General features: G+C 37.1%; 1 protein-coding gene across 1 annotated transcript in view; it reads right to left on the minus strand.

The window, feature by feature from the left end:
• The window catches only part of GLT1D1 (glycosyltransferase 1 domain containing 1), a 96,044-nt gene that overhangs the window by 58,299 nt on the left and 11,702 nt on the right, over window positions 1-26,043 (minus strand). Inside the window, exons 2-4 of the mRNA XM_063087723.1 lie at window positions 23,233-23,381; window positions 13,074-13,179; window positions 3,719-3,770 (exon numbers count right to left, since the gene is read on the minus strand). Coding sequence (XP_062943793.1) covers window positions 3,719-3,770; window positions 13,074-13,179; window positions 23,233-23,381 — 307 coding nt within the window. The remainder of the gene's footprint in view (window positions 1-3,718; window positions 3,771-13,073; window positions 13,180-23,232; window positions 23,382-26,043) is intronic.

Here is a 26,043-nt window from a genome sequence, read left to right on the forward strand (position 1 = left end):
CTTCCAACACAAAAATTACTTATAATATGGTGCTTATATCAAAAAAAAAAAATGTTTTTATCAAGGTGCATTTACATGTGAAGTGGCATGATATCCGTGATTTTTCTTAATTATTCCAGAAAAAATAGTGTATGTTTGTGTGTGTGTGTGCAGGAGTGGGGTGGATAAATAAGACCTGAGGAATGGTAAACTGGGCGGTGGGTATGTAGGGGTTCACTCTACTATTCTTGCTACTTTTGTGTAGGCCTGAAAATTTCTCTAGCAAAAAAGTCCTACAGAGTGAGCCATTCCTAGCAAGTTCAATTCAACAAATATTTATTGGACACAGGTAGTATGTTATCCTCTGGGGATGCACTAGTGGCCATATCTTGTCCCTTTCTTGAGGAGCTCCCTACCCCATGACGAAAAAATTTAAGGAATGCTCTAATCACTAGAGATAAGCATCAAGTGTGGCAGATTACTAAGATAGCCATAAATTCCTCCCCTCTCTGCATCCATGCTATGCCACACTGAAGATTCTCCCATAATGATGCACAGAGTCTGTCTCTACCCCTTGACTTGCTCTAGCCAGTAGAACAGTAGCAAAACCAGCACAACAGAGACGTGAAAAGTGCTTGTGCATTGGAACCTGCTCTCTCCTGCTGCTGAGATTAATAAAGAATGAGAGATCCAGTGCAGACATAACTCAGCTGTCAAACTATCCCAGCGAAGGTCCCAGGCATGTTAACGAAGCCACCCTGATTGCTGTAAGGCATTACGTTGGGTGTGGTTTGTTATGTAGCAAAGACTAACTGACATTGTAAGCGAACACATCTATGCCAGTTCCAGAGGGTTAAGGAAGGATTTGTGGGCAAGGGTGATATTTAAGGACAAGAAGTTAGGGGAAAAGGGCAATAAATTCATGGAGAAGTCACTTGCTTCAACAGGTGAAAGCTTTCTTTAATGTCTGACATAACATGGTGGGCTATCAGGTACAAAACTATGCTGTCTACTCTAAGTGAATCATTGTGCAGTATATGCATGTGTTGAAACAACACACTGTACCCCACAAATACATACAAGTAAATGTTAAAAAAAAAAAGTTCATGAGTGTCTGAACTAACAGAAGACAGTTGGATTCTCATATTTGCTGCTTCATTCAATCTGTTGCAATATGTTATTTTGGTTGAAGTTTATAAAGAAAATCTTGCTTCCTGAAGATAGGCAGTTAAAAAAAGAGAAGAAAATATAAAGAAGAAAAAAAATTAAAAATAAAACAGTATTTTAACAGCTTTTTTGCATAATTGTAGGTTTTATTCTTGGACACTACACCGAAACTCAACAAATGGTTGTTTCTTAAAGGTTACTTGCATTATGAAACCTGAAGTCATAACAGTGAAATTTTCATATGCTGTTACATTAAAGTTTGATGATCTATCTTGCATTTTGAATGAATTCTTCACCTACGCATGATTCTGTAATACCAGGTATTGGTCGTTTGAAAAATACTGTGACTGAGTCACATAGATCTCCCAAATGTTGAGACATTTCATTATACAATATATAAAAAAAAAATCACATTTCTTAACATCGCTACTGATCTCCTCAGGTAAGCCTTTACATATTGGGAAGCTGACAACCTCATGTTGGCTTTCCAAAATTCTAATCTCTGCTTGAAAATTCAAATTTATCATTGGCAACAAATAACACCAGTAGTTTTTCCTGAAATGACTGGCACAATTCACTCAGTTTTAAGAAAATTTCTGCCAACTACCCAAGTCTGAAAAACCATAGTTTGTCTGTCAGCCATTCTTTTAGGTGCAAAATGGTGTTAAAAAGTGGTTTAGTTCAGTTTGCATCTCAAGACAACCATCATACTTCACTTAGTAAGCAGCAGAAGTGCTTCATGCAAACTTTCTGTTTCATCACTCTGAGTAACATTAAAAAAAAATGTATTCAAAGTGTATTAGTACATTTCTGTTGCTCATAACAAAATACTTGTAACTGGATAATTTATAAAGAACACAAAATTTATTGCTTATAGTTTCAGAGCCTAGGAAGTCCACAGTACAGGGAACACATCTGGTGAGGGTCTTGGTGGTGGCAACAGTGACCAGGAGTCTCACATGGCAGAAAATGGTAGAGCAGAGAGAGAGAGACTCTCACATGCTCTCATTTTAAAGCCCTCAGAACCATACCCCTGACCACCATTTTTAATCCATTCACTACAGCATGATCCTAAAATCTAATCACCTCTTCAAGGCCCCACCTTTCAATGATCATAATAGGATTTCCTACCCCTCCAACAGTTACAGTGGTAATTAAGGTTCCAACATATGAAATTTGAAGGACACAGTTCAGTCAATCCACAGCACAAAGGTTAATATTTCAAAAATTAATCACTTGTATCGCTTCATCAAAGACGTTTTTAGTGAAAATGGCTTCAGTGGTGGTGGTGAGTACTTGGTGACTACCAGCACAGACTGGCACCACAGACTTCACTCATATTCAGGGATCAGCAGTTTTACTCATCATTGCTTTTCACACAGTGAAAAAGGCAATAAAAGTCTCAGCATTATTATGAGAATACATTTGACTCTGTGGAGGTGCTGAAGGATTTCCAGGGACCCTCAGAAGTCTATGGTCTCCATTTGAGGAAACACTGGTTTAGATAACTACCTGAACAAGACAGATGGATAGCCTAACAGGTGCGGCAGTAAAACTACAAGCCAGGGAGCTTGTTATTGTTGCTGCTGCTGGTATTGTTTTCTGAGATTGACAATTCACTAAATTGCACTAAGAAATGCAACCTCAGTTCTCCGCCTTAGAAGTGTTTGATGTGAAGGATAAACCATATGCCCACTCTGGCTGTAGTGAACCTTCACATTCACATATGTCTAATATTCTGAGCTTTAGGAAGAGGACACCAGCCCCACAAATGACTGTCCCAAGGCAGCAGTTTCCAAGCGCTAAATTTTGCAAATTGAGATTCTATAAAGAATGGGCATGGCCTGTAAAATCCCAACAGGAACAATGCCTGCAAGCGATAAGGGCATGAGCACTGTGTACAACCAATGAGGTGTTGTGCACAGGGGCTCACAACGCTAGTGACACAAGCTCACTACAGGCCCCACTGCCTGAAAGAACAGCCTCATCCACCAGAGGAAACTGACCTTTGGCTTTTTCTCTCATTTTGCAGGCACCAGATCTATGGTGCCTCTTCATAACTCCCCAATGAAAACTCAGACACCCTCCAGCTCATTTCACTTGTCCCCTGTGTCATAATAAACACAAGAGTCAATAAATAAATTAATTTGTAGATCTACAAAGTCCTGACTCTCTAAAGCTCTTCCAATAAATAGTTCAACCTAGGAAACTACCTCTGCCTCCTGGGAGACTTTTTACTCTCAATATATATGAGGTTGCTGCAACATTTATAGTGCAGTCTGTAAATCACCCAATCTGGAATATAAAGAGAAAACAGACAAAATTTTAAAGGATTTTGGCTATTGGGCTATTTTTTGTCATTTAGTAACAAGATCAAAGAAAAAAATTAGTGAAATTTTAAGAGTATCTACACACACAGAAAAATCAATATATGGGAAACATAATACACTGTTGTGGCCACAAAAAGCAGTGCCCATGGGAATGCAGTCAGTCTGATGAGACAGCCTTTCAGTTCTCCAATTCTATAATTTCACCAGCACAACCAAAATAATAACGCAATATAAACACATACCCACTGCATTTGTGCCATTTCTTTCATTGACGCTGTGAAGGCGACAGCAAATCTAGTAAATGAACAAAAATAATGGAAGCAATTAGGCCAGAATTCAATACACATAACTGTGAAACAGCTCTTCAGAACAGATTATGACAGACAAGGTAAGACACTAAATTTAAAGCACAATCAATCTTCATTACTCATGGTCAGTAGCCATTTGGTTTAATCTCTACTCACATCAAAAAAAGTTGCATATGCAGGAAGTAAGCTAAATGAAGCTCAAAATTTCCTATTTTTCTTGTTCTGTCCATGCAAGGTCCTGGAAGCAGGGATAAAATCAAAATCCAGAAAGCAAGATGCAGAGGAGAAGCAAGGGACTTAGTTTTCCACCTGGAACCTCCAAGGGCAGCCTGTTCACTCCACTAGTTTTACCAAAGGAAGATGATATGAAAGCACTCAAGATTTACTGAATGTACATGGATGATCCTTGTTAATGTCTACATTTCAAAACAGTTAAATACTTTCTTTAGCAAATCCACAAAGGACTCCTTAGCAAGAATATGAGGGTAATCTACTTACTAAAATTGTTTGTCAAAAAAAAAAAAAAAGAAAAAAGAAAATTGTCTTTGTCATAAAGTACAGGACTATTAACAGATACCTTTTCATGAAAATGTATAACACATTCTCAGATGGGAAGATTCAATATTATAAAGATGTTCACTTAACTAAATTAAATGTCAAAATCAATAGTATTTCAAACAGTATCTACAAGAGAATTTCCATTGGAATTTGACAAATACATTTAAAATTTATTTACACATATAATTGGGTAAAAACCACAAGGAAAATTTTAATAAAGAAGAATTTAGAGATGCGACTTGTATTAGCAGATATAAAAACATATTAAAAGTTAATAACTAAAATAGTGTTAAAAATAAGCTAAGATAAAATAAAAGTGTCAACAGTGCAATAAAAGACAAAAAGATCAAAACCAACTACAAAGCCAGAAATAGACCCAAATATATCTAAGAATTTAATATTGCATAAAGTCAGAGAAGTGGTTAAATAAGTGGAAAAAGTTAGTTTCCTATCCCACACCATATATCTAAAAATATGGCTCAAGTGTTAAGTCAAAAAGATAAAACTATAAGAGAACTACAAAATGACAGAAGTAAATATGCATCTGGTCTGAGCTTCAGAAAAGTATAAAATAAACTCTGAGGATAAGTTAGATTTGACTATATTAAAATTTAAAGCCAATTTAAGTACCACAAACAAATTAATATGAAAATAACAATGTGAAGGAAACATGTGAAACTTATATGGGGAAAAGAGGAATAATATCCTTACTAATTGTCTCTTCACAACTAACAAGAAAGACTAACACCCAATAGGAAAAAAAGAGAAATGGTAAAAACTGAAATTCACATGAGAACAAATACAAGGGACCATAACACATGAGAAAAAAAGTGAAATTTTTCCAACAAAATAAATCTAATTAACACAATAAGAAAGCATTTTTATCACATATAAGACTGGCAAAGTTTTAAAAATGAAAATGCCTAGTGCTGACAATGGTGGAGAAATAAGTATTTCACCTACTTAGAGAAGTGCAATGGGAACATTCTTTCTGAAAAGGAATTTTAGAAACTGTATCAAAGTATTAATATATTCATAGTATTAGACCTTGCAATTCTACCTTTAGGAATTTATTCTAAAGAAAAAAATCAGATAAGCGCACAAGGACAGAAACATTTTGTTTTCTGTAGTGATGTTTACAATAGAGAAAAATATAAATGCCCAACCTCAAAGCATCAGTTGAATAATTTATAATAGAATCCTATGCAGCTATTAAAACCATATTTAGCACCTTAATATTATCAAAAATATTCTTTTTTTTTTTTTTTGTTAAATAGAACAGGTATCATGCACCAACCTACACATGATGCAAGTACCAGAAGAAGAGGATAGGGAAAGGGACAGAAAAAGTATTCAAGGACATGATGGCTGAAAGTTTCCCAAATTTGATGAAAAACATTAATCTACACATCGAAGAAGCTCTGCAAATTCAAAGTAGGGTAAACACAAAGGCATTCACATCTAGACATATCACAGTCAAAATGATGAAAGCCAAAAACCAAGAGAAAATCTTGAAAACGGCCAGAGAAAAATGACTCATCACTTACAAGAGAACCACAGTGAACTTAACAGCTGACTTCTCCTCAGAAATAATGGAGGCCAGAAGGCAGTGGGATGACATTTTTAAAGTGCCAAAGGGAAAAAATAACTGTCAACCAAGAATCCCATATCTGGCAAAGCTATCTTTTAAAAACTTTCTCTAAAAGTTATACCGAGAGAAAGGGATGGGGGAATAAAGACATTCCCAGATAAAGACAGTAGGTAACTTAAAAAACACCATGTGCCATTTGACCCAAATGTTCTAAAGTAATAACAGTGAAAACAAGAATATAGTCACAAAAACACAAATATAAGTAATTAGAAGACTACCTACCAAAAAGTTAGCAATGGTTAAATTACACATAAAGCACAAAAAGAGCATTAGGTCATCTGATTTTCTTTGAGTTCTTTAGCATTTTTGAAATTTCTTCATTGTATTGGCACAGTCTTTTTTTTTTTTATTAAAAAAAAAATCTTACTAAAGCATTTTATAAAGCCAGGACTATCTTTCAGTATTCCCATAGATAATATATATTCTCCCATCTTTCTCCTATATCATCATTTTCCTTTCTACTCATTATTAAAATGCTATCATTTCTCTGACCTTAAAAACAACTCTCTTGACCTTATATTCCCCCTACAATTACTACCCTTTTTCTCTTTTCTCCTCAACAACAAAAGCCTTGGAGTTGCCTTTACCCAACACCTCCAGCTCCTGTCTTCCCATTCTTTATTTAGACCTCTCCAGGAAGCTCCCTTGCCTTTACTGCTGAGATTGCTCCTCTCACAGTCACTGATGACCTCCACATTGAGGAAGCCAATGAGTCAATGCTCAATCTCCATCTTACCTGACCCTACCAGGAGCACTGGATACAGGTGATCTTTCCTTCCTCCTTGAAATGCCTCTTCACTGGTTCCCAGGATACCATTTCATTTAATCTTACTGGCCACTGATTTCTGTGCTCCACTCAGTTCTCAGATGTCTCTTCCCTATCTATACTCACTCCATTGGTGATCTCATCTATTCTCAAAGTTATAAATAGCAGCCATATATTAAGCAACGCCTCACTTTATAGCTCCAGACCCCTGCCGTAACTTGCACTTACTACTACCTACTTTACACCTCCATTTGGATGCCTAGTACAAATCTCAAACTTAACATGTCAAATAAGGAAAACCATATGTCTTCTGATGATATAGAAATACATATAGATGTGTATGTGATTGTATACACACATATTCCCAAGCTCTGTCCACTATGAGGGCCTAGAAGAAACAACACAGAGTAAACAATGAACCAGTGCTTAAAGGAATCCAGACTCCTTTGATAAATGGTTGTTTCCAAAAGTAGGACAAAGTATATATGGAATGAACCAGGAACAACTTATGGTGCCAGAAAATTAAAAAGTGCTCAAAAAATGATGAGGTGTGCTGAAAGGACACAGGTGTTAACTTAATGTATCTCCAATGGCAAAATCTGGGACAATTTAAGCACCAAAATAAACAATATAGTAATAGATAACCCATAGAAGAAAATAAAATAAATATCCATGAGTCCATATTGGCATAAATAATTGAATAAGCAAATAGGGTCAAAGGGACAAGTCTTCCTTACAATAGAATTCTAACTAGTAAATGTAGAAGGCATAGTGGAAATAGAAAATCACACTAGGCAAATAACGCAGAAATAATTACTGTAGACAATTCCTCCCCACTAACTAGAATGACCCAGAAAGGGTGGGTTCTTCCCTGCAGGAGGCTCCCCTTCCCCTGCCTGTGTCTTCTCCAAGATTTCCTTTCTTCCTCCTCCCACCTCCCATGACCCTGGTACCAATCCAAGATACATCCAATCACGTGTTACCCATTCAAAGAAGAAGTAAGGAACCTTCTCTTTGGGTATAATAAAGAAGGATGCGAAGGAGCAGGTCGTGTTAGATCCTGCATCTGAACCCATGTTCCCTATCCTTGAGTCACTCACAGCTGACCAGGACAAGAGTCAAGCCCCACAAGGATCATTTCACTAACATCAGGTATGAGAGGCTCTCCATTTCTCCTTAAAACTGACAAGAAATAAAAATAAACTGAATTCTGAGGTAATAAAGCTTATTCTGTGAAATTAGAATAAAAAGGAAAGAAAAGTAACTAAATAGCATTTGCCTAACAATGAGCACTTTAGGGGGAGTGTATAAAGCTTACTTTGTGAGAACCTTCAAAAACAGGACACATCAGAATCAAACAATTAAATAACACAAAGCATGTAAATTGCTTGCCACAGTTCCTGGTCCCTAGTTAATGCTCAATAAATATTTTCTACTACGGCTTTCTACTGGTACCGACGCCACTATCATGATTTCTGCAAGATATTAGACCACCGCATGTAGCCAGTGAACAGACACAGCCACAAACTTGCAGAAAAAAATGAAGACCATAAAAGAGGAGAAAAGCTGCTGAGCAGGAAATACCATTAATGACACAAAAACCATGCATTTTACCTCCTAAGAGTTTTCATAGCTAGATGCTCAGGGGCAATGCTCAGTACAGCTTTGTAGTAAGTTAAATTGACAAACATGATTACCAGTTTCCTGGTAGAATATCAGCTCCACAAGAGCTGGGACATGGTTGTGTTCAAGGCTCCATCCCCTGCACCTACAGTAGTGCCCTACACCCAGTAAGCAGGCAGAAATGTCTGCTGACTGAATCAGCAAAGAAACAAAGGAACAAAGGTAGAGTTCTGTCTTAAAATCCAACAGAAAGCAGATAAGAGTGAAGAAAGAAGGATGAAGAGGTGAGGAAAGTGCAAGAAAATGCCCCTGGAGATCCAAGAGCTGACACTGTGAGGTGGGGAGAGAGGGTATCATCACACAGCAGGTTGTACTCCACACAGTAACCATCACCATCATCACCATCATGATCATCATCATGATCACCATCAACATCATCACCATCACCGTCACCATCATCACCATCATCACCATCACCACAATCATCACCATCATCACCATCATCATCACCATCATCATATCATCATAATCATCATCACCACCATCATCATCACCATCATCACCATCATCATCATCATCATCATCACCATCATCACGCCACTGAGTAGTCACTGCTGATCATGCAAGGACCAAGGCTTCAAGAGAAGCTACAACATGGTTAGGTATGAAGAGGCGTATGAAAAGGCAGGGAAGAAGGAGAGTCTTCGACAGGTTTTCATCCCAAAAGAGCACCCAGTACAAAAGCTTCAGGAGTCGATGGGGTGAACTTGAGTTAACACCATCATTTTTGCCAGACAAAATTCATGTATTCCAGGAAGGCAGATAATACTTTCTTGTGGCTCCTCACTGTAGAATTGTCAGCCCTGACTTGATACCTACCTAACAGAGAATAGTTTACAGGGGTGTCTAGCCCAAAGATCCTACAGTAATAAGGAAATTTAAAATATTACATTTATTATGAAAAATATAAAACTACCACTTTTGCATTCTTGGTTGAATACTGCAATTTCACAATATATTGCGCACATTGAAATGTGAAATTGCCAATATTCAGTCATTTTTGACCTACAAAACAGCAAACTCACATAGTTTAACCTAATATGTGTTATATGTTTCCTAATTATAAAACTATTTTTGAGGTACTTTATTTTATACAAACTCTCTTTTGCTCATTTTCTGGCAATATTAAGTTTTGCCAATATGTACCTGGATGATCCTTCATAAAACAATTTCCACAAGATTCAAATACTCTTTATTTAATTGTGGTATTTATAATATAATTACCAAATACTTATTACATTATAAGTAAAAAAGCTGATGCTAAAATAAGTTCAAATACTCTACTATATAGAAAACAAAGTTTAACATACCTAAAAAAGTTCAAAAATATACCCTATAGGAAAAACACAGCTATTTAAAAGTATTTGATTAAAAATGAAACACTCATTATAAAGCTAGACAAGTTAAATACTTCGTTTTATAGAAAAGCATGCTGCATTGTGTCAGACAAAAAAAATCTATGATGCATGTAGCTTTCTTTGCCCACTAACCTCAATCAATATTGCTCCCCCCACAAATAAAAATCAATGTTTGTTTGAATAACCATGCAACGAATAGTATTAATTTAATACTATAAGATGGATTCATTCAATATTGTTTCTAGTAAACAGAATTATTTTCCTTCCGTAAGACAATGCATTACAAACTACATGAATCTAAAGGTAATAAATTTTTAGAGTGTAAGAACAATAAGAAAACCTGTAATGATGAATCTCTTTTCAAGGTAACTCTAAAGTGTCTTAATGACTTTGTTTATTGTAATACACACATACACACTCACACAAACACAATGTGATCTGTGCTTTCTATTTTTAGAAGGTTGCAATGCCACAACATTTATGTTTAGAACGTCCTCAGGAAGAAGCAGCGTCCTGAAATCCAATGACATGCACTGCCACCTTGGCTTTAAGAAATAAGACCAACATCTACATACCAAAAAAAGGCACCTTACACTGAACAACAGAACCTCGAGTATGAGACGAGGTCCATGGTATGCATTAGGAATGATCCCATTACATAAAGACTCAAAGAGTTCCAAATTCCCTGGCCAGAGCTTCCCAGCCATGAGATGGAGATAGACGAGCCACAGAAAATTGACGGTTGGTGATATATTGGGTTAAAAATCAATTACCTGTTTTGTTTTGCTTTTACAATGATTCAAAGATTCAAAGGAGTTGAAAGGATACTTAGATAGGACTTGTCGGGCTGTCTATAAGCTTTGATATCAGGATTATCATGTACACAGGTGAGACTTTCTCATGGCTGCAGCAGCTAGAGGATGATCTGGAAGAACAAATTGCATGGAACCCCCTCTGCCTGTCTCTGGAATCACACAGGAAGCCTGCCACTCACCTCATAACTTGCTATCACAAAAATTCTTTGTTTTGGGTTCACATGCACATTTAGTTCCTTCAATTTCCTCTTATTTCACAATTTTTATGTGATCATAGAGGACTCATAATGCTGTTATTGTTATTTTCATTATTACTATTACATTTGTTATACAAAGAAAATGGAGTGATTTTTTTTTCCAGCAAGCCTTCTAATTCACTCCAGAATGCTGTACAAATACGATCATTTTCTAAGTGCACCTCATCAACAGACAAAATCACAATAAATTCGGTTTAAAGATCTTAATTGGCTTTTATAAAAATTCTAGAATCAGGCAATACCACATTCTATAAAATAAATGTTCCGATGAGCTGAGTGGAGGCAATTGGCTTTATAGACAGAAAAGGTCTGAAGAAAGCAGAAACAGAACAAAAAGCAGATTGGTCATTTCAGTTACTTTCCTTATAGGATTAGAGCAAAGCAGGGACTTCCTTATTACACCGACTCAGGCTTCCTAGAATCTCCTGTTCTTTAAAAAGCTGGGCCATTTCAAAGTTCAGTTTGATTACGCAGCACTTAGCACAAGTGACTCTATTCTGGTTTGGTCTGGTCAGCTGGGGCCTAGTGCAGGAGGGTAGTCCAAAAGGATGGCTTCCCATAAACTTTGTTTAACAGTTTTAACATGAAAAAAGCTGGGAAGTACACCTCTGGAAGTGATTCTCAGCTGGGGGCATTAACCACCCCTATCCCAGGCATTTGAGAAATATGTGGAAACATAAGCTGTAGCAGTACCTGGGAGCTGCTGTCAACAGGTAATGTCTGGGGTCAGAGATTCACAGGGCAAACCCACACAATTAATGAGTGTCCTGTCCTAAATGCCTACAATGTACCTTTTGAGAAACACTGCCTACAGCAGATATAGCTGTACTCACCGCAGCCACCTCACCATTCCCCGTGATAGCTGAGAGTAATTATTAGAGGGAAACCACTGAGCCATAGTTTAGAAATCCAGTTGGTGGCCCCTCTCATAAATGGTTGACATAGCTCAGAAAGCTACAGATCCTAACTTGTGTGCTAATAAGGCTAGAGTTTGCCTGCATGATTATCTCTTAGAAAGCAAGGATTCTGTCTTTTCTCCCATGCAGAACATTCTAAGAATACTTATCCAATATTAACTGTAGGTTAAGTGCAATGACTTGTTTATAATGACTATTTGTGGCAAAATAAAAAACATGCCAAATTAAATAAAAGATTATGTGTAATTGGTGGTAAGGAGTACAAAAGCACAGCTAGATAGGAGGAATAATACCTAGTGTTCCCTAGCACTGTAGGGTGACTATAATTAACATCAATTTATTCTATATTTTCAATTAGCTGGAAGAGAGAATTTTGAATGTTCCCAACACAAATAAATGATAAATGTTTGAGGTAATGGGCAAAAAAAAAAAATCAGTGGTTGCCAGGGTTTCAGCAGGAAAGGGAAGAAGGGGAAGATGAACAGGTGGAGCATAGAGGATTTTGGGGGCAGCAAAACTGTTCTATATGATACTACGATGACATATACATGACATTATGCATTTGGCGAAACACATAGAACTGTACAATACAAAGAGGAAACCCTAATGTAAAATTGAGTTAATAATATATCAATGTCGGTTTATAATTGTAACAAATGTACCACACTAATGTCACACATTAATAATAGAAGAAACCGTGCATGCGGTGGGGGGAGGAGCACATATGGGAACTCTCTGTACTTTCCGCTCAATTTCTCTGTAAAACTAAAACTGCTGTATACATAAAGCCCATTACTTGGTGGGGTTGCGGAGGGGGAAAAGAAAGCAACAATTCTGTCGTTTCTACCATGCAGAACATTCTAAATATGTTTATTCAATATTAACTGTAGGTGAAGTCTTATTCAAGTGCAATAACGTGTTTACGACTATTCGTGGCAAAATAAATAAATGCCAAATGAAAGAAAAGATTATGTGAAATTGGTTTTCAGTGGTAAGATGCAAACTTCCCAAACAATTGGTTTCCTCAGTCTTTCTGTTTCAATTAATTCCAACCAAAATGTTTAAATGCTGGGCCGGCCCCGCGACGCACTCGGGAGAGTGCAGTGCTCCCGCCGCAGGTTCGGATCCTATATAGGAATGGCCAGTGCGCTCACTGGCTGAGCGCGGTGCAGGCGACACCAAGCCAAGGGTTGTGATCCCCTTACTGGTCACAAAAAGACCAAAAAAAAAAAAAAAAAAAAATGTTTAAATGCTTGACTCTGGTGAAGTTCTCTTAAGCATTACCTGGCTTCCTGAAGAACTTGCCCCATCACTTTGTTTTTTTCTCCTTGGTTAGCATCTTCATTTAAGTCAGTTCCACCAAAGATGATTCCAAAAGGAATTCCATGACCTGCAAAAGGATGACAGTTACAAAGCAGAATTGAGCTTTGGATCCACTCCCCACCGACCCACCCCAAACAATGATATTAAAAACGAGGCTAGGGCTGTTTGGATTGGCCGGTGGCGGACCCGAAGGTGAGAGCAAAAAATTTCAAAATACTAAGTGTGTAAAGTGGGAGAGAATTTGCAAGGGGGTCCTGCACTGGCAGAAGGCAGAAAATGAGGCTAGTCCCTGGCTTACACAATAAACATTCCATGAGCACAGATGCACGAGGCGTCAAGCATGCTCATATCGAGTTAAAGGATGTGCTCATTAAGGGCAACTCCCCAAAAGGACTTCCAAAGTTCAATTAAAAATTTCAAGAGACTATGGCCTGCAAACCCAACAGACCAGATCTGACTTGAGTTCCCAGCAGGATTTCTCACACAAGCTACTTCTATTGAGATTCGATACTTAGAAGGGAAGATACAGATCTTTCCTTTCACTGAACTTAAAATCGTTTTGTTATGTGAATTAGCAGATTCTATCCTTTTCTCTCTGTCTAGGTCACTCTCACCCTAGATTTGCACTGCTAAGAATTCAGCCTCGAGATACTAAGCACAAGAGCATAGTAAGGCTGCTAGAAGTAACAAAATTTGAGAAACAAACTGCATGTGCATTCATGAAGACGAGCCCTTTCTTTAGGAGCTGTGTGCATGTGTGCACATGCTCATATAGAAAGACTGACAAAATTTACTGTTAAGTGAAAACACCAAATGCATGTGGGTTGACACAATATGCATGTATAAAAATGATAAATGTATTTCTACATGCACAGAACATCTGTGAAAAGATACATAAAATACTAGGTGTTGTCACCTCTGGAGAAAAGACCTTGGAAGACTAAAGATCTGGGATCAGAGTGAGACTTACTTTTCACTCTATAACATTTTATATTGTTTGAAATCCTTACTATGGACTTATGCAAACTTTCACAAAAATGTAGACAGACACAGAAAAGCCAGTACAGATGATTTGCCACGAGCAATAGGTTTAGGCTTTTGGAGATGTTGGGATAGGGTAAATGATTTCACATGTGAGAAGGACATGAAGCTTTGGGAACCAGAAGGAGGTCTGTGGTAGGCAGAATAATTGCACCCAAAGATGTCCACATCCTAATTCCCAGAGCCCATAAATATGTTATTGGGAAGGGAAATTAAGGTAGCTGATAGAATTGAGGTTGTTAATCAACTAGCCTTAAAATGGAGATTGGCCCAGATTATCCAGGTGGGCCCAATTTAATCACAAGGGACCCTACAAGTGAAAGAGGAAGGCAGGAGAGTCAATGTCGGAGAGATACAGCGTGACAAAGACTTCACCAGTAACTGGTGGCCTTGAAGACATAGGAAGGGTCAATGAGCCAAGGAATATGGGTGCCCCTAGAAGATGGAAAAGACAAGAGAACAGATTCTCCCCAAGAGCCTCCAAAAAGGAGCACAGCCCTGTTGACACCTTAATTTCAGCCTAGGAGACCCATTTCTGTTTTTTGACCTCCAGAACTACAGAACAATAAATTTCTGATGTTTTAAACCATTGGTTTGTGGCAAATTGTTACAGAAGCAACAGGAAATTAATACATCCTATTACCACAAAGGAAAGTTTCCCTAATAAAAACTGCTACTGAATGAGGCTAAGGAAAATAGCAGAAAAGTCTTTCTCAGTAAAATATCAAAGAGAGAAAAACAGATACCTAAAAAATATACATTAAGTAACAAAGAAGCTGTTTAAAAGATATGACCACATTTAATAATTGAGACGATCAGCCTTTCTTACTCAATAAGCCAATTAACAATAACTCAAATCTAATTTAGCAGGGAAAGCTCAGGACTTTGACTCCACACAGCCCTGGGTTAGAATACCGCTTCTTCACCTGAAAGATGTATGACTTTGGACAAGTTACTCAGTTTTCCTGAACCTCAGCCATCTAATCTGTGAAATGGAGATAATATTAATTAGCTGATGATTGGTGAGAATAAATGACAGACTATATTTAAGGTACCTGGTACAAAGCAGATCCCCTAACTGATAGCCAGATTCACAATGTTTTATACTAAAGAAGTTTTAAATACAGAAGAAATTTTTTGAATTAAGTAGAAGAATGGAATTTAGGCTGTATTACTTACTTTTGTATTTATTTGATGCCCATTCTATTGTTAAGAAAACAAAGCTTTAAGTAAGTAGCATGTTAGCCTGAATAGCAAAAGACTTTTATAAATTCACCCATAATTGCGACTAAAAACTTTTAGAAGTCCTCTGTTGTAAAATAATGCATAGAAAATATACTTGAAAATTCTTTTTTTATTATTGTGTATGTTTATGATGTACACATGATGGTTTGAAACACCTATTCATTGTGGAATGGCTAAATTAAGTTAGTTAACATAAGCATTATTTCACATATTTATTTGTAGTAAGAACAGGTAAATCTACTCTCAGCAATTTTCAAGTATGCAATAAATTGTTATTAACTATAGTTACCATGTTGTGCAATAGATCAAGGACTTATTTCTCCTGTCCAGCATCTCCCCAACATCCTTGACCAATATCTCCCCTACCTCTCTCCCACCCCAGCCCCTGGTAACCACCATTCTCCTCTCTACTTCTATGAATCTGACATTTTAGATTACACATATGAGGGTATTTCAAAAAGTTTGTGAAAAAATAGAATTAAAAGATAATGTAAATCTTTCCATGAACTTTTTGAAGACCCTTGTGTAAGTGAGATCATGCAGTTACTTATCTTTCTGTGTCTGGCTCATTTCATTCAATGTCCTCCAGACTCATCCATGTTGTTGCAAATGGCAGAGTCCCATCTTTTTTAAGTCTGGATAATATTCTATTACACATATATACACTACATTTTCTTTATCCATTCATCTGTCAATGGACGCAGTTGATTGCATGTCATGGTTATCGTAAATAGTGCTGCAATAAACATGGAGTACAAACATCTCTTCAACATCCTGATTTCATTTCCTTTGGAGGATATATATCCAGAAGAGGGATTGCTGGATTATACAGTAGTTCTATTTTTAATTTTTTGAGGATATAATTGAAAACTCTTATGCACCCTTCAAAACTCTATTCAGTCATGCCCTCCTCTCAGAAATCTTCTCTCAGTCCCTCAGAGTAAATCCTTCCCTTTCTGTGCCACATCTTGTATCATAAGGTTTTAGGTTTTATTTGTAGACTGGAAGACCCTCTTATTTATTTCTTTACCTCTTGCTCCTAATATGATGCCTGCTACAAGTTAAGTCCTTAAATAGCAATTGTTGAAATGAACTGAGACCGAAAAGTGGTATACAAACTATTCTCCAAGTGGGTTTACTCAAAGCCACCCATGTGATGGTCTTATTTCATAAATCAGTGTTTGCGCTGAAGATGTCACCCCAGTAGCTTGCTGAGAGAAAAAAAAAATCGCAATTTCCTAAACTTGGCTTCTTCATCAGCCACCTGATCCTATCTGCTTCCTTATTAGGTCCAAGACTAAAGCATATTCTCAACAAAAAACAAAGGAAGGGCTTCATTAAGACACTCTCAGCCAGCATCAAATTAATTGTCAAGTGTTCTCTTGCATGCCGTTTAGGGCACATGAAAGACAGCCTAGAAAGCACACTGCATGGGAGCAAGATTCTATTATACCTTAGATAAAGTTAGCTGTAAATTTCTGTTCTTACACGTGTACACTTGAAAGACTGATTGGTATACACATCAAAATCTTATATAGACATGCTCAAGAGGGAGAAACAAATACAATGTGTTACTTCAAAGTTTATATAGTAATTGGTTCATAACTTAAAGCATGAAAATTGATACTGTCTTTAAAAATACCTGAATTAGGCTGGCCAGTTAACTCAGTTGGTTAGGACACAGCTTTGTAACACCAAGGTCATGGGTTTGGATCCCTGTACCAGCCAGCCACCAAAAAAATTAAATAAATAAAAATGCCTGAATTATACCTGTAATATATCTATACCATGTACTAGTGTTGTTAATGTGCTATTTCCCATTATTTGCATATTCTTTTTAGCAATTTTATTTACTTAATTATTTGTTCAGCAAATAGTGATTTCAAAACAGAAAAGTGAACTTCCTCTTGTCCAAGTTATTAAGGCTTTGTTTGGATGTATTTAATATGCACAGTCATAAATGTGGCTCATTATTACTTGGCAATATGTATCAAGAGCTTTAAAACTGCATATACACCTTAATCCTGCAATGCTATTTCTAGCAAATCTTAAAAAAAAACGAGCTCCAAAGGTTTATGTAAAAGTCTGTTCATTACAACACTGTTTATAATTGAGGGACAAAAATGGAAATAAGCTGTAACCATTCATAACAATGCTGAAGAAGACCATTCAATGACAGAGGAAATGTTGGGTGAGAATAGGTTACTACACTATGAGTATAGTATGATTGCAATTTAAAAAATATACATACAAACTGCAGAGAGAGAAAGAGACACGGCAACATCTCTGCAGTTAAAGCATTTCACACAGTGCTAAGCACCTAGTAAATAGTCCACAAGTATTAAAAGAAGTTGCAAGTTTACATAGTAAGACTCTATCTTTTTTGCAAACTTAATGTTGAATAAAAATATAAAACAAATAAAACCAAACACACTTAAACTAACAGTGGTCATCTCTGGGTGGTAAAATTGCAGGTGTCATATTTTCTTCCTTGTATTTTTAAGCAGTTTCCAAATCACCTACTAATGTAATTTTTAAAATCAATAAATGCTATATATATATTTATTTTTTTTGCTTTTTTTTTTTAAATTTTATTTTGTCGATATACATTGTAGCTGATTATTGCTCCCCATCACCAAAACCTCCCTCCCTTCTCCCTCCCCCCTCCCCCCCAACAATGTCCTTTCTGTTTGCTTGTCGTATCGACTTCAAATAATTGTGGTTGTTATATCTTCTTCCCCCCCCTGGTTTGTGTGTGTGTGTGTGTGTGTGAATTTATATATTAATTTTTAGCTCCCTCCAATAAGTGAGAACATGTGGTATTTCTCTTTCTGTGTCTGACTTGTTTCACTTAATATAATTCTCTCAAGGTCCATCCATGTTGTTGCAAATGGCAGTATTTCATTCGTTTTTATAGCTGAGTAGTATTCCATTGTGTAGATGTACCACATTTTCCGTATCCACTCATCTGTTGATGGGCATTTGGGCTGGTTCCAACTCTTGGCTATTGTAAAGAGTGCTGCGATGAACATTGGGGAACAGGTATACCTTCGACTTGATGATTTCCATTCCTCTGGGTATACTCCCAACAGTGGGATGACTGGGTCGTATGGTAGATCTATTTGCAATTGTTTAAGGAACCTCCATACCATTTTCCATAGAGGCTGCACCATTTTGCAGTCCCACCAACAATGTATGAGAGTTCCTTTTTCTCCACAGCCTTGCCAGCATTTATCGTCCATAGTCTTTTGGATTTTAGCCATCCTAACTGGGGTTAGATGGTATCTCAATGTGGTTTTGATTTGCATTTCCCGGATGCTGAGTGATGTTGAGCATTTTTTCATATGTCTGTTGGCCATTTGGATATCTTCCTTAGAGAAATGCCTACTTAGCTCTTTTGCCCATTTTTTAATTGGGTTGCTTGTTTTCTTCTTGTAAAGTTGTTTGAGTTCCTTATATATTCTGGATATTAATCCTTTGTCAGATGTATATTTTGCAAATATTTTCTCCCACTCTGTTGGTTGTCTTTTAACTCTTTTAATTGTTTCTTTTGCTGTGCAGAAGCTTTTTAGTTTGATATAATCCCATTTGTTTATTTTTCCTTTGGTTGCCCGTGCTTTTGGGGTCATATTCATGAAGTCTGTGCCCAGTCCTATTTCCTGAAGTGTTTCTCCTATGTTTTCTTTAAGAAGTTTTATTGTCTCAGGGTGTATATTTAAATCCTTAATCCATTTTGAGTTGATTTTAGTATACGGTGAGAGGTATGGATCTAGTTTCATTCTCCTGCATATCGATATCCAGTTATCCCAGCACCACTTGCTGAAGAGGCAGTCCCTTCCCCAGTGAATAGGCTTGGTGCCTTTGTCAAAGATCAGATGGCAGTAAGTGTGTGGGTTGATTTCTGGATTCTCTATTCTATTCCATTGGTCAGTGTGTCTGTTTTTATGCCAGTACCATACTGTTTTGGTTATTATAGCTTTGTAATATAGCTTAAAGTCAGGTAGTGTTATGCCTCCAATGCTATATATTTTTAAAAACAGCTTAATCAATAGAAAACTGCCTAAAAACTTATGGTGCATCCATAGAATGAAATATTACACAGCCAGTTAATAACAGCATAGGGCTGCTCAATGCATATAACTGGTTTAGAAAAAGCTCTTTATTGTACTGTTTAGTGAAAACCTCAGGGTACATGGTGATAGCTCTTCTTACTGAAAATATTTATAATGCTTTTTACACGTTATACTACTCAGAGAAAGTCTGACTTTCAAAAAGGTAACCCTTAGGAAAAAAGTCATTTAATTTCCATAAAGACAACAATTAGAAATAAACAAATAAAAGTTTAACCAAATTTACTAAGACATGCTGCTTCAGTTCTCGATATTAGATTGAGCAATACAATTGATTTTCCCCCATGCAACAGGTTTGTTTTGAAGAGTGTGTGGGTTTAAAAGCCACCCATGTGATGGCCTTATTTCATAAATCAGTGTTTGCTCTGAAGATGTCACCCCAGTAGAAAACCTAACTCCGGATGACTTTGCGTTTATTTGAAACAGAGGTTAAGAATGGTAAAATTGAGAAGAACTGAAGTTTCAAGGAAGAAGAAAAAAAAAAAAGAAAAAAAACCAGCAATTTGACTAGAGTTGAGAGGAAATAGGTTCTTGCCAATCTGTTAGTGGGACATAAACTGAAATAACCCTTCTGTATCGCAATTTGTCAGTGCCAATGAAAGTAAAAAATACACAGCCCTTTGGCCTACAGATTAGTAGGGTACCTAGGAATGTACCCTACTAATATTCTCACACAAGGAGGTAAAGAAATATAGTCTAAGGTACTGCAGCACTGCTTGGAACAGCACACACAAAGAGAGAATTTTAATAAGTATGGTGCATTCGTACAGTGGAATATCATGCTGCCACTAAAACGAATAAGGCAGATATAGCTTTGCAAATTTGGAAAGATCTGTAAGGTATGTAATTAAATACGTAGAACAATCACACTTGTGGGAATAAAACATTTCATGGGTGTATGAAAAACATTTTAAAAAATAACATAAAATTTTACAGACAGCAATACAACTGATAATCAACAGAATCATGGAACTTAGTGCTGAAGCCTAGTGACTGCAGAAGAGAGTTACAGAAGTCACTGATGACCTTTTAAAAGTTCCTGCTGAGCTATGGGAAGGTATGAATTTTATCTTGGCCTCTATGAGAAAAGTTAAACTCTATGCTTCTTTCAGTGTAGGATAAACCTCAGGCACTATTTGTGTACCACTATATTTACAACAGAATCCCAAGCCATAAACAGGGGTCTTCAAAAAGTTCATGAAGTTTTTTGGCCAGATGCCAAAAATAAAAAGGAAAAAGGAAAAGTTGATGTAAAGAGTTGTATTAACTTTTAATACAAATTTTCCACAAACTTTTTGAAGTAACCTCATACTTGTTCAGCAAAAAATAACTCTCTGAAGGTAATAATTTCAGAAATGTTATCTCCATTTATAGAAAACAGTTTGAATATTTCAGGCAGGGTCACAAAAATATGGAAGTACAGATACACCCTTCCAAGTTCATATGCTAAGATGTCTGCACAAGGACATTCACTGAAATGTTTAGAGAAAATTAAAGAAAACTTACATGTCTATTAATTGAAGACGTTAAATTATGGCACTTCCATACAATGCATGAAGTAAATCTCTATATATGCTACTACAGAAAAGGAGTTCCCAGATGTGTTAAGTGGCAAAAAGCAAGATGCTGAAAATATATAATATGCTCCCATTTATGTTTTTTAAGGCAGGGGGAGGAGGCCTATACAAATATGTGCAAGGGTATACATGAAAGCCAGTCTCCAAGATGGTCACCTCCTCTTACACACACTCCATGTGCTCCACTCCCACACTGAGCAGTGCTGACCTACATAACCCATAGGATATTGTGCAATCCATGTGGCATGACTTCTGAGGCTGGGTCATAAAAGATAAAGCAATTTCCAATTAGCCCTCTCTTGAACTGTTCTCTCTGGGAGAAGCTGACCACCATGTCATGAGGACACTCAAGCAACTGTGGAGAGGCCCATGTGGTGAGGAACCGAGGCCTCCTGCCAACAGCTGTGTGAGTGTCCAGCATGGATAGGACTCATCCAGTACTGGTCAAGCCACCAGATGACATAGCAGCCCCAGCCACCAGGTTGACTGCAGCTTCATGAGAGACTTGGACATAGATCACCCAGCTAAACTGCTTCTGATTGCCTTCTCAATTCCCACAGGAACTATTAGATGATAAACGTATTGCTATAAGCAACTAAGTTTGGGGGCAATTTGTTGTGCTATAATAGATAATACAGTGTGAGAGTTCTTCAAAAACTTCATGGAAAGATTTGTATTACCTTTTCATTCTATTTCTCCATGAACTTTTAAAAGTACCCTTGTATATATAACATAATATATTTCTGGGAAAATACACACAACAGAATAATAACTGTGGTTGCTCAGGGGATGAGAAATGAAACAGTGAGGTTAGAAGGTGGGAGGAAGATTTACTTTTTATATTTCACCATCTAGTTGCATTTCATTCCATGCTGGGGGAATTTTTTACCATATGAATGTCTTACTTTAATTTTTTTTTAAAAAAAAAAAAGAAGCACATAATAGAATGTGCCCATATAGGACAGAGAGTCCTAAGAGGCCTGAAATTTCCACGGTGCAGGAGGCAGGAGAGCAGGAGCTTAAATGAGGTTCAGTACAGCATGGAGAAATGAAAAGTCACCTTTAGCAATGAAACTTCTGAAAATTTCAGAAGCTTGACACATTTTGCTGACTAAGATTTGATCCTAGTGTGATGATGACTGTAGATAATTTTGGTCCTCAAATGACATGCTATCTCCTGGAATGTTACTGCACAAATGATACCACTGCTGTGTCATTTAATTCACTCATTGCTTGACTACCACAAAAATATCGGTCTTGCCTTTAGTTGGTGGCTGCTGTGCTCTCAGTGAACTCAAATGGGCCTTCAGAGTGCTCTCTCTCTCTCTCTCTCTATATATATATATATGTATGTATGTATATTTATCTACAAACTATAAATGAGGCCGAGAATAAAATAAGAGAAAATAAGAACCATATGCACATCCTTTCAATGTCCAAAGAAGTTGTTTATAGAAGGCCCCCCAAGGATTAATTTTCTAAGAGAATGTGTTGTTGTTTGACTTGTGTTAATTTACTATTAATTAGGAGCTCTTACACTCTGTGAAGTTACATTAAGTAATTTGTAGCTTTGTCTCCAGTATAAATACAAATCATTTCTGTCCAGTAGAAAAGTTAGCCCCACAGCTTATGGTTCATTGCCCTGTTGGATGTTAATCAGTTTTGTAGCTAACCTAGCAATCTTATTCTGACATTCTCTATTAAATTGCCTATTTAAACCCCATTTGCTGAAATGCTCTTTAAACCAGCTTTAGCATCTTATAAGTTTCCTCGTTAATTAATGGGTTGAATAAAATTTTCCATAAATGCTCATTTCATATTTGTGAAAGAGTCCTATTTTTAACTTTTGAAAATTATATTTCAATATAGGAAATATGCACTGAAAAAATTCAGAATAATACTCTTAATAAAGTAACAACAGCTTCAATATACATCGATTCTCAAATGGCTTAGTTGTATCATTTGAGAAAATTACTCAGGAGAAAAACAAACCGAAGAGATTACTGTGTCCCTTCCATTTTTGAATCAAATAAACAGGAGACACTGTTTCATGGACTACTTGACATTGTAAGTGCTTCTGGTTTTCAGGAGTTCTAGTGTGTTACTTTTGAAAAGAAAGAGGGTTACCTTGCAAAAGTCTGCCTCCCCTATAGAGATGAAGAGCCAGAGCAGCCTCCAAGTTCTCTGCTGTGATGAGGTCTGCGACTTCTGATGGGCTTCCAAAGTCAAAGGCATCTTTCAGAATGCACACGTGTCCTGCAGCTTCTAGATGGCTCCTAAACCAAAAAACACAAACAGAGAAAGGAAAAGGGGAGGGGTGACATTAATATGCCATAGTTTGCTGCTACGATTCAGACTTTAAATCAGTGCCACTAATACTTATTTACTGAATTTCCCTTTAGAGGCAATCGGCCTTAAAATACGGGACAAGGCTCATAGTCAATGACAATATCCATTCATCTACCAGTCTCCCATACCCAAGACTGTGGATGGTACCATGGCCTGGGAGTGAAGGCTCATTCAGGATGGCCTGGCAGCCATGAGATTCAGGCAAACACTGCCATTTTTTAGTGCATTTGCTTTATCAGAAAATTCCTTCTCTATTCCCACGATTCCACATTTTTTCCTGTCCCTTAAATATGAATGATACACAAAGTTTATTTTTATTCCTCTATTACTTCATTCTTAAAAAAAAACTTTGAAAGTCACCTATTATCATAGCTTCAAAATATTGCATGGCCTTTCTATTCTACCTCCCAAACATCTTTTAAACACGTCTCTTCTCTTTCTCCTCAGTGCAATTCCTGGTAACAAAAATCTAAAACACAAATCTGATAAACAAAAATGAAACTTTCTGAATGGCAACAATAGCATGAATAAAATCAAAAGACAAATGAGAAATTTTTTAAAAAAACCTATTTGCAACACTTGCTAGTTTGCTTAATATGTAAAGAGCTCTCATAAGATAGCTCCATAAGAAAAAAAAAGACTAATAAACCCAATAAAAAATAGGGATGGGCATAAAATTGCAGCTTATAGAAAAAGAAATAATTGGACTTTTCTTTTTCCCAAAAGATGACTGGTAAGGGGATCTTAACCCTTGACTTGGTGTTGTCAGCACTATGCTCACCCAGTCAGCTAACCGGCCATCCCTCTATGGGACCCGAACCCATGGCCTTGGTGTTATCAGCACCACACTCTCCCAAGTAAGCCACGGGCCGGCCCTGAAATAATTGGACTTTTAAATAAAGGAAATGGTGCTCAACTTCAGCCATCTTTTTTTCATCTAGAATATCTGTAAAGGTTGAAAAGTTTGCCTGAGGCTTTATGAAATAAACACTCCTATACTTTATTTGTATGAGGGTAGATTGGCACAACCTCTTTGGTATGCAGTGCAGCAACAACCAGCAAATTTAAAATGTACATACTCTATGACCATATAGCACCAATTCTAGGAACTTACTACAAAGATATGCTTACTATATGTGCAAAAACATGCACCCAAGAATAGGCACTGCAGCTGTGTTTCAAGTTGCAAAAAGACTAAAAACCACCTCAACATTCATGTATAGGGCACTGGTTCTATTATGGTACATCCATCCAGCAGGCTCTTCTGCCATTCAAAGAACACAGTAGATCATTAGGAAGTAATTTACAATGAACTCCAAGATATATTATAAATGAAAAGAGAACAAAGTGAAGAATACTTTGTGTATATACACTGTATGTGCACAGATATCTCTAGAGGGATACATAAGAAATAGATAGCAATGATTATGTCTAAAGAGGAGAACCAGGGACTAAGATGGGAAGGAGACTGTCTTCTTACCACACACCTTTTTGTTATTATTGGATTTTATTTTTACCATGTGCAATGTAATTGTTTGAGGTGTATGTGTGTGTGTGTGCATGTATACATACAACAGGTCTCTGCCCTGATTAAAATCCTCAAACAGCTCACTGTAACCAGTTCGACTGTAACCTACATGAGAATGGGGCCCACCCCTGTCTTGCTCAAAAAATAAACAAATAAATGGCTGAATGTGTCTCTGGGATAGAGTCTAAACGTCTTAGTCTAGCACACGGTATTCCCTGTGTATCTATCTGCCCCACTCCTACCATCCTAACTCCAGTCCTGCCCTTCCGCCTTCTTGAGACTCTATGCCTGTGATATGACACTTCCTCAGGCCAGCTCCTGTTATATAACTCTCCTGACAGCCCCTGACCCCACCACACCACAGTCCCTCTCAACATTTCCATTACTTCTGAGCCTTCCTCTATTCTAATCCCTCCGTACCACGCTCATGTGAATGATGGAGTCACATCTTACTTAGGGCTTTGGTTACAAAATCAGCACATAGGTGAAAATCAAGAACACTTAAAATTACCCTTGAAAATCCCTTAAATCATCCAGACAGTATGAAGTTCAAGTCCAAAACAGCTTTTTCTGTTTCTTTTTCTTTTCTTTTTTTTTTTTTTAACTCCGGCAATGAAATAGTTATTTCTTCAGCCAAACAGGAGATAAATTAGCTGGCTTGCATTTAGGGGCAACATTGTACAAAATCATAAGAGCAAGAATAGAAGAAAGAGGAGGAGGGAGACGAGCAGAGGGGAAGAAGGGGAGGGAAAAGAGATCTAGTATCTTTAAGCCCTGCGATCATAAAATAATCAAGTCACTTGCACTGTTGGAGTCATGTGGAAACAAAGGTTCTCAAAAGAAACATTAGACTCAAATCTTCAAACTCACATCCACTCTGGGGCTTATGTTGACATTCATCTTCCGTACTAATATATGAATGATAATTTTCTCTTTTTGTTTCCTTTTTGTAATGCAAATTAAATACACAATGTTGCAACATCACTATGCAAGTAAAGAAAAACTAAGGTCCTGGGACTTCAGTTAGTTTATCCTCTTGGAGCACATTGCATATATCTCGA

The sequence above is a fragment of the Cynocephalus volans genome, chromosome 2 (genome assembly GCF_027409185.1).
Source record: "Cynocephalus volans isolate mCynVol1 chromosome 2, mCynVol1.pri, whole genome shotgun sequence".
In the NCBI taxonomy this organism is placed as follows: domain Eukaryota; kingdom Metazoa; phylum Chordata; class Mammalia; order Dermoptera; family Cynocephalidae; genus Cynocephalus; species Cynocephalus volans.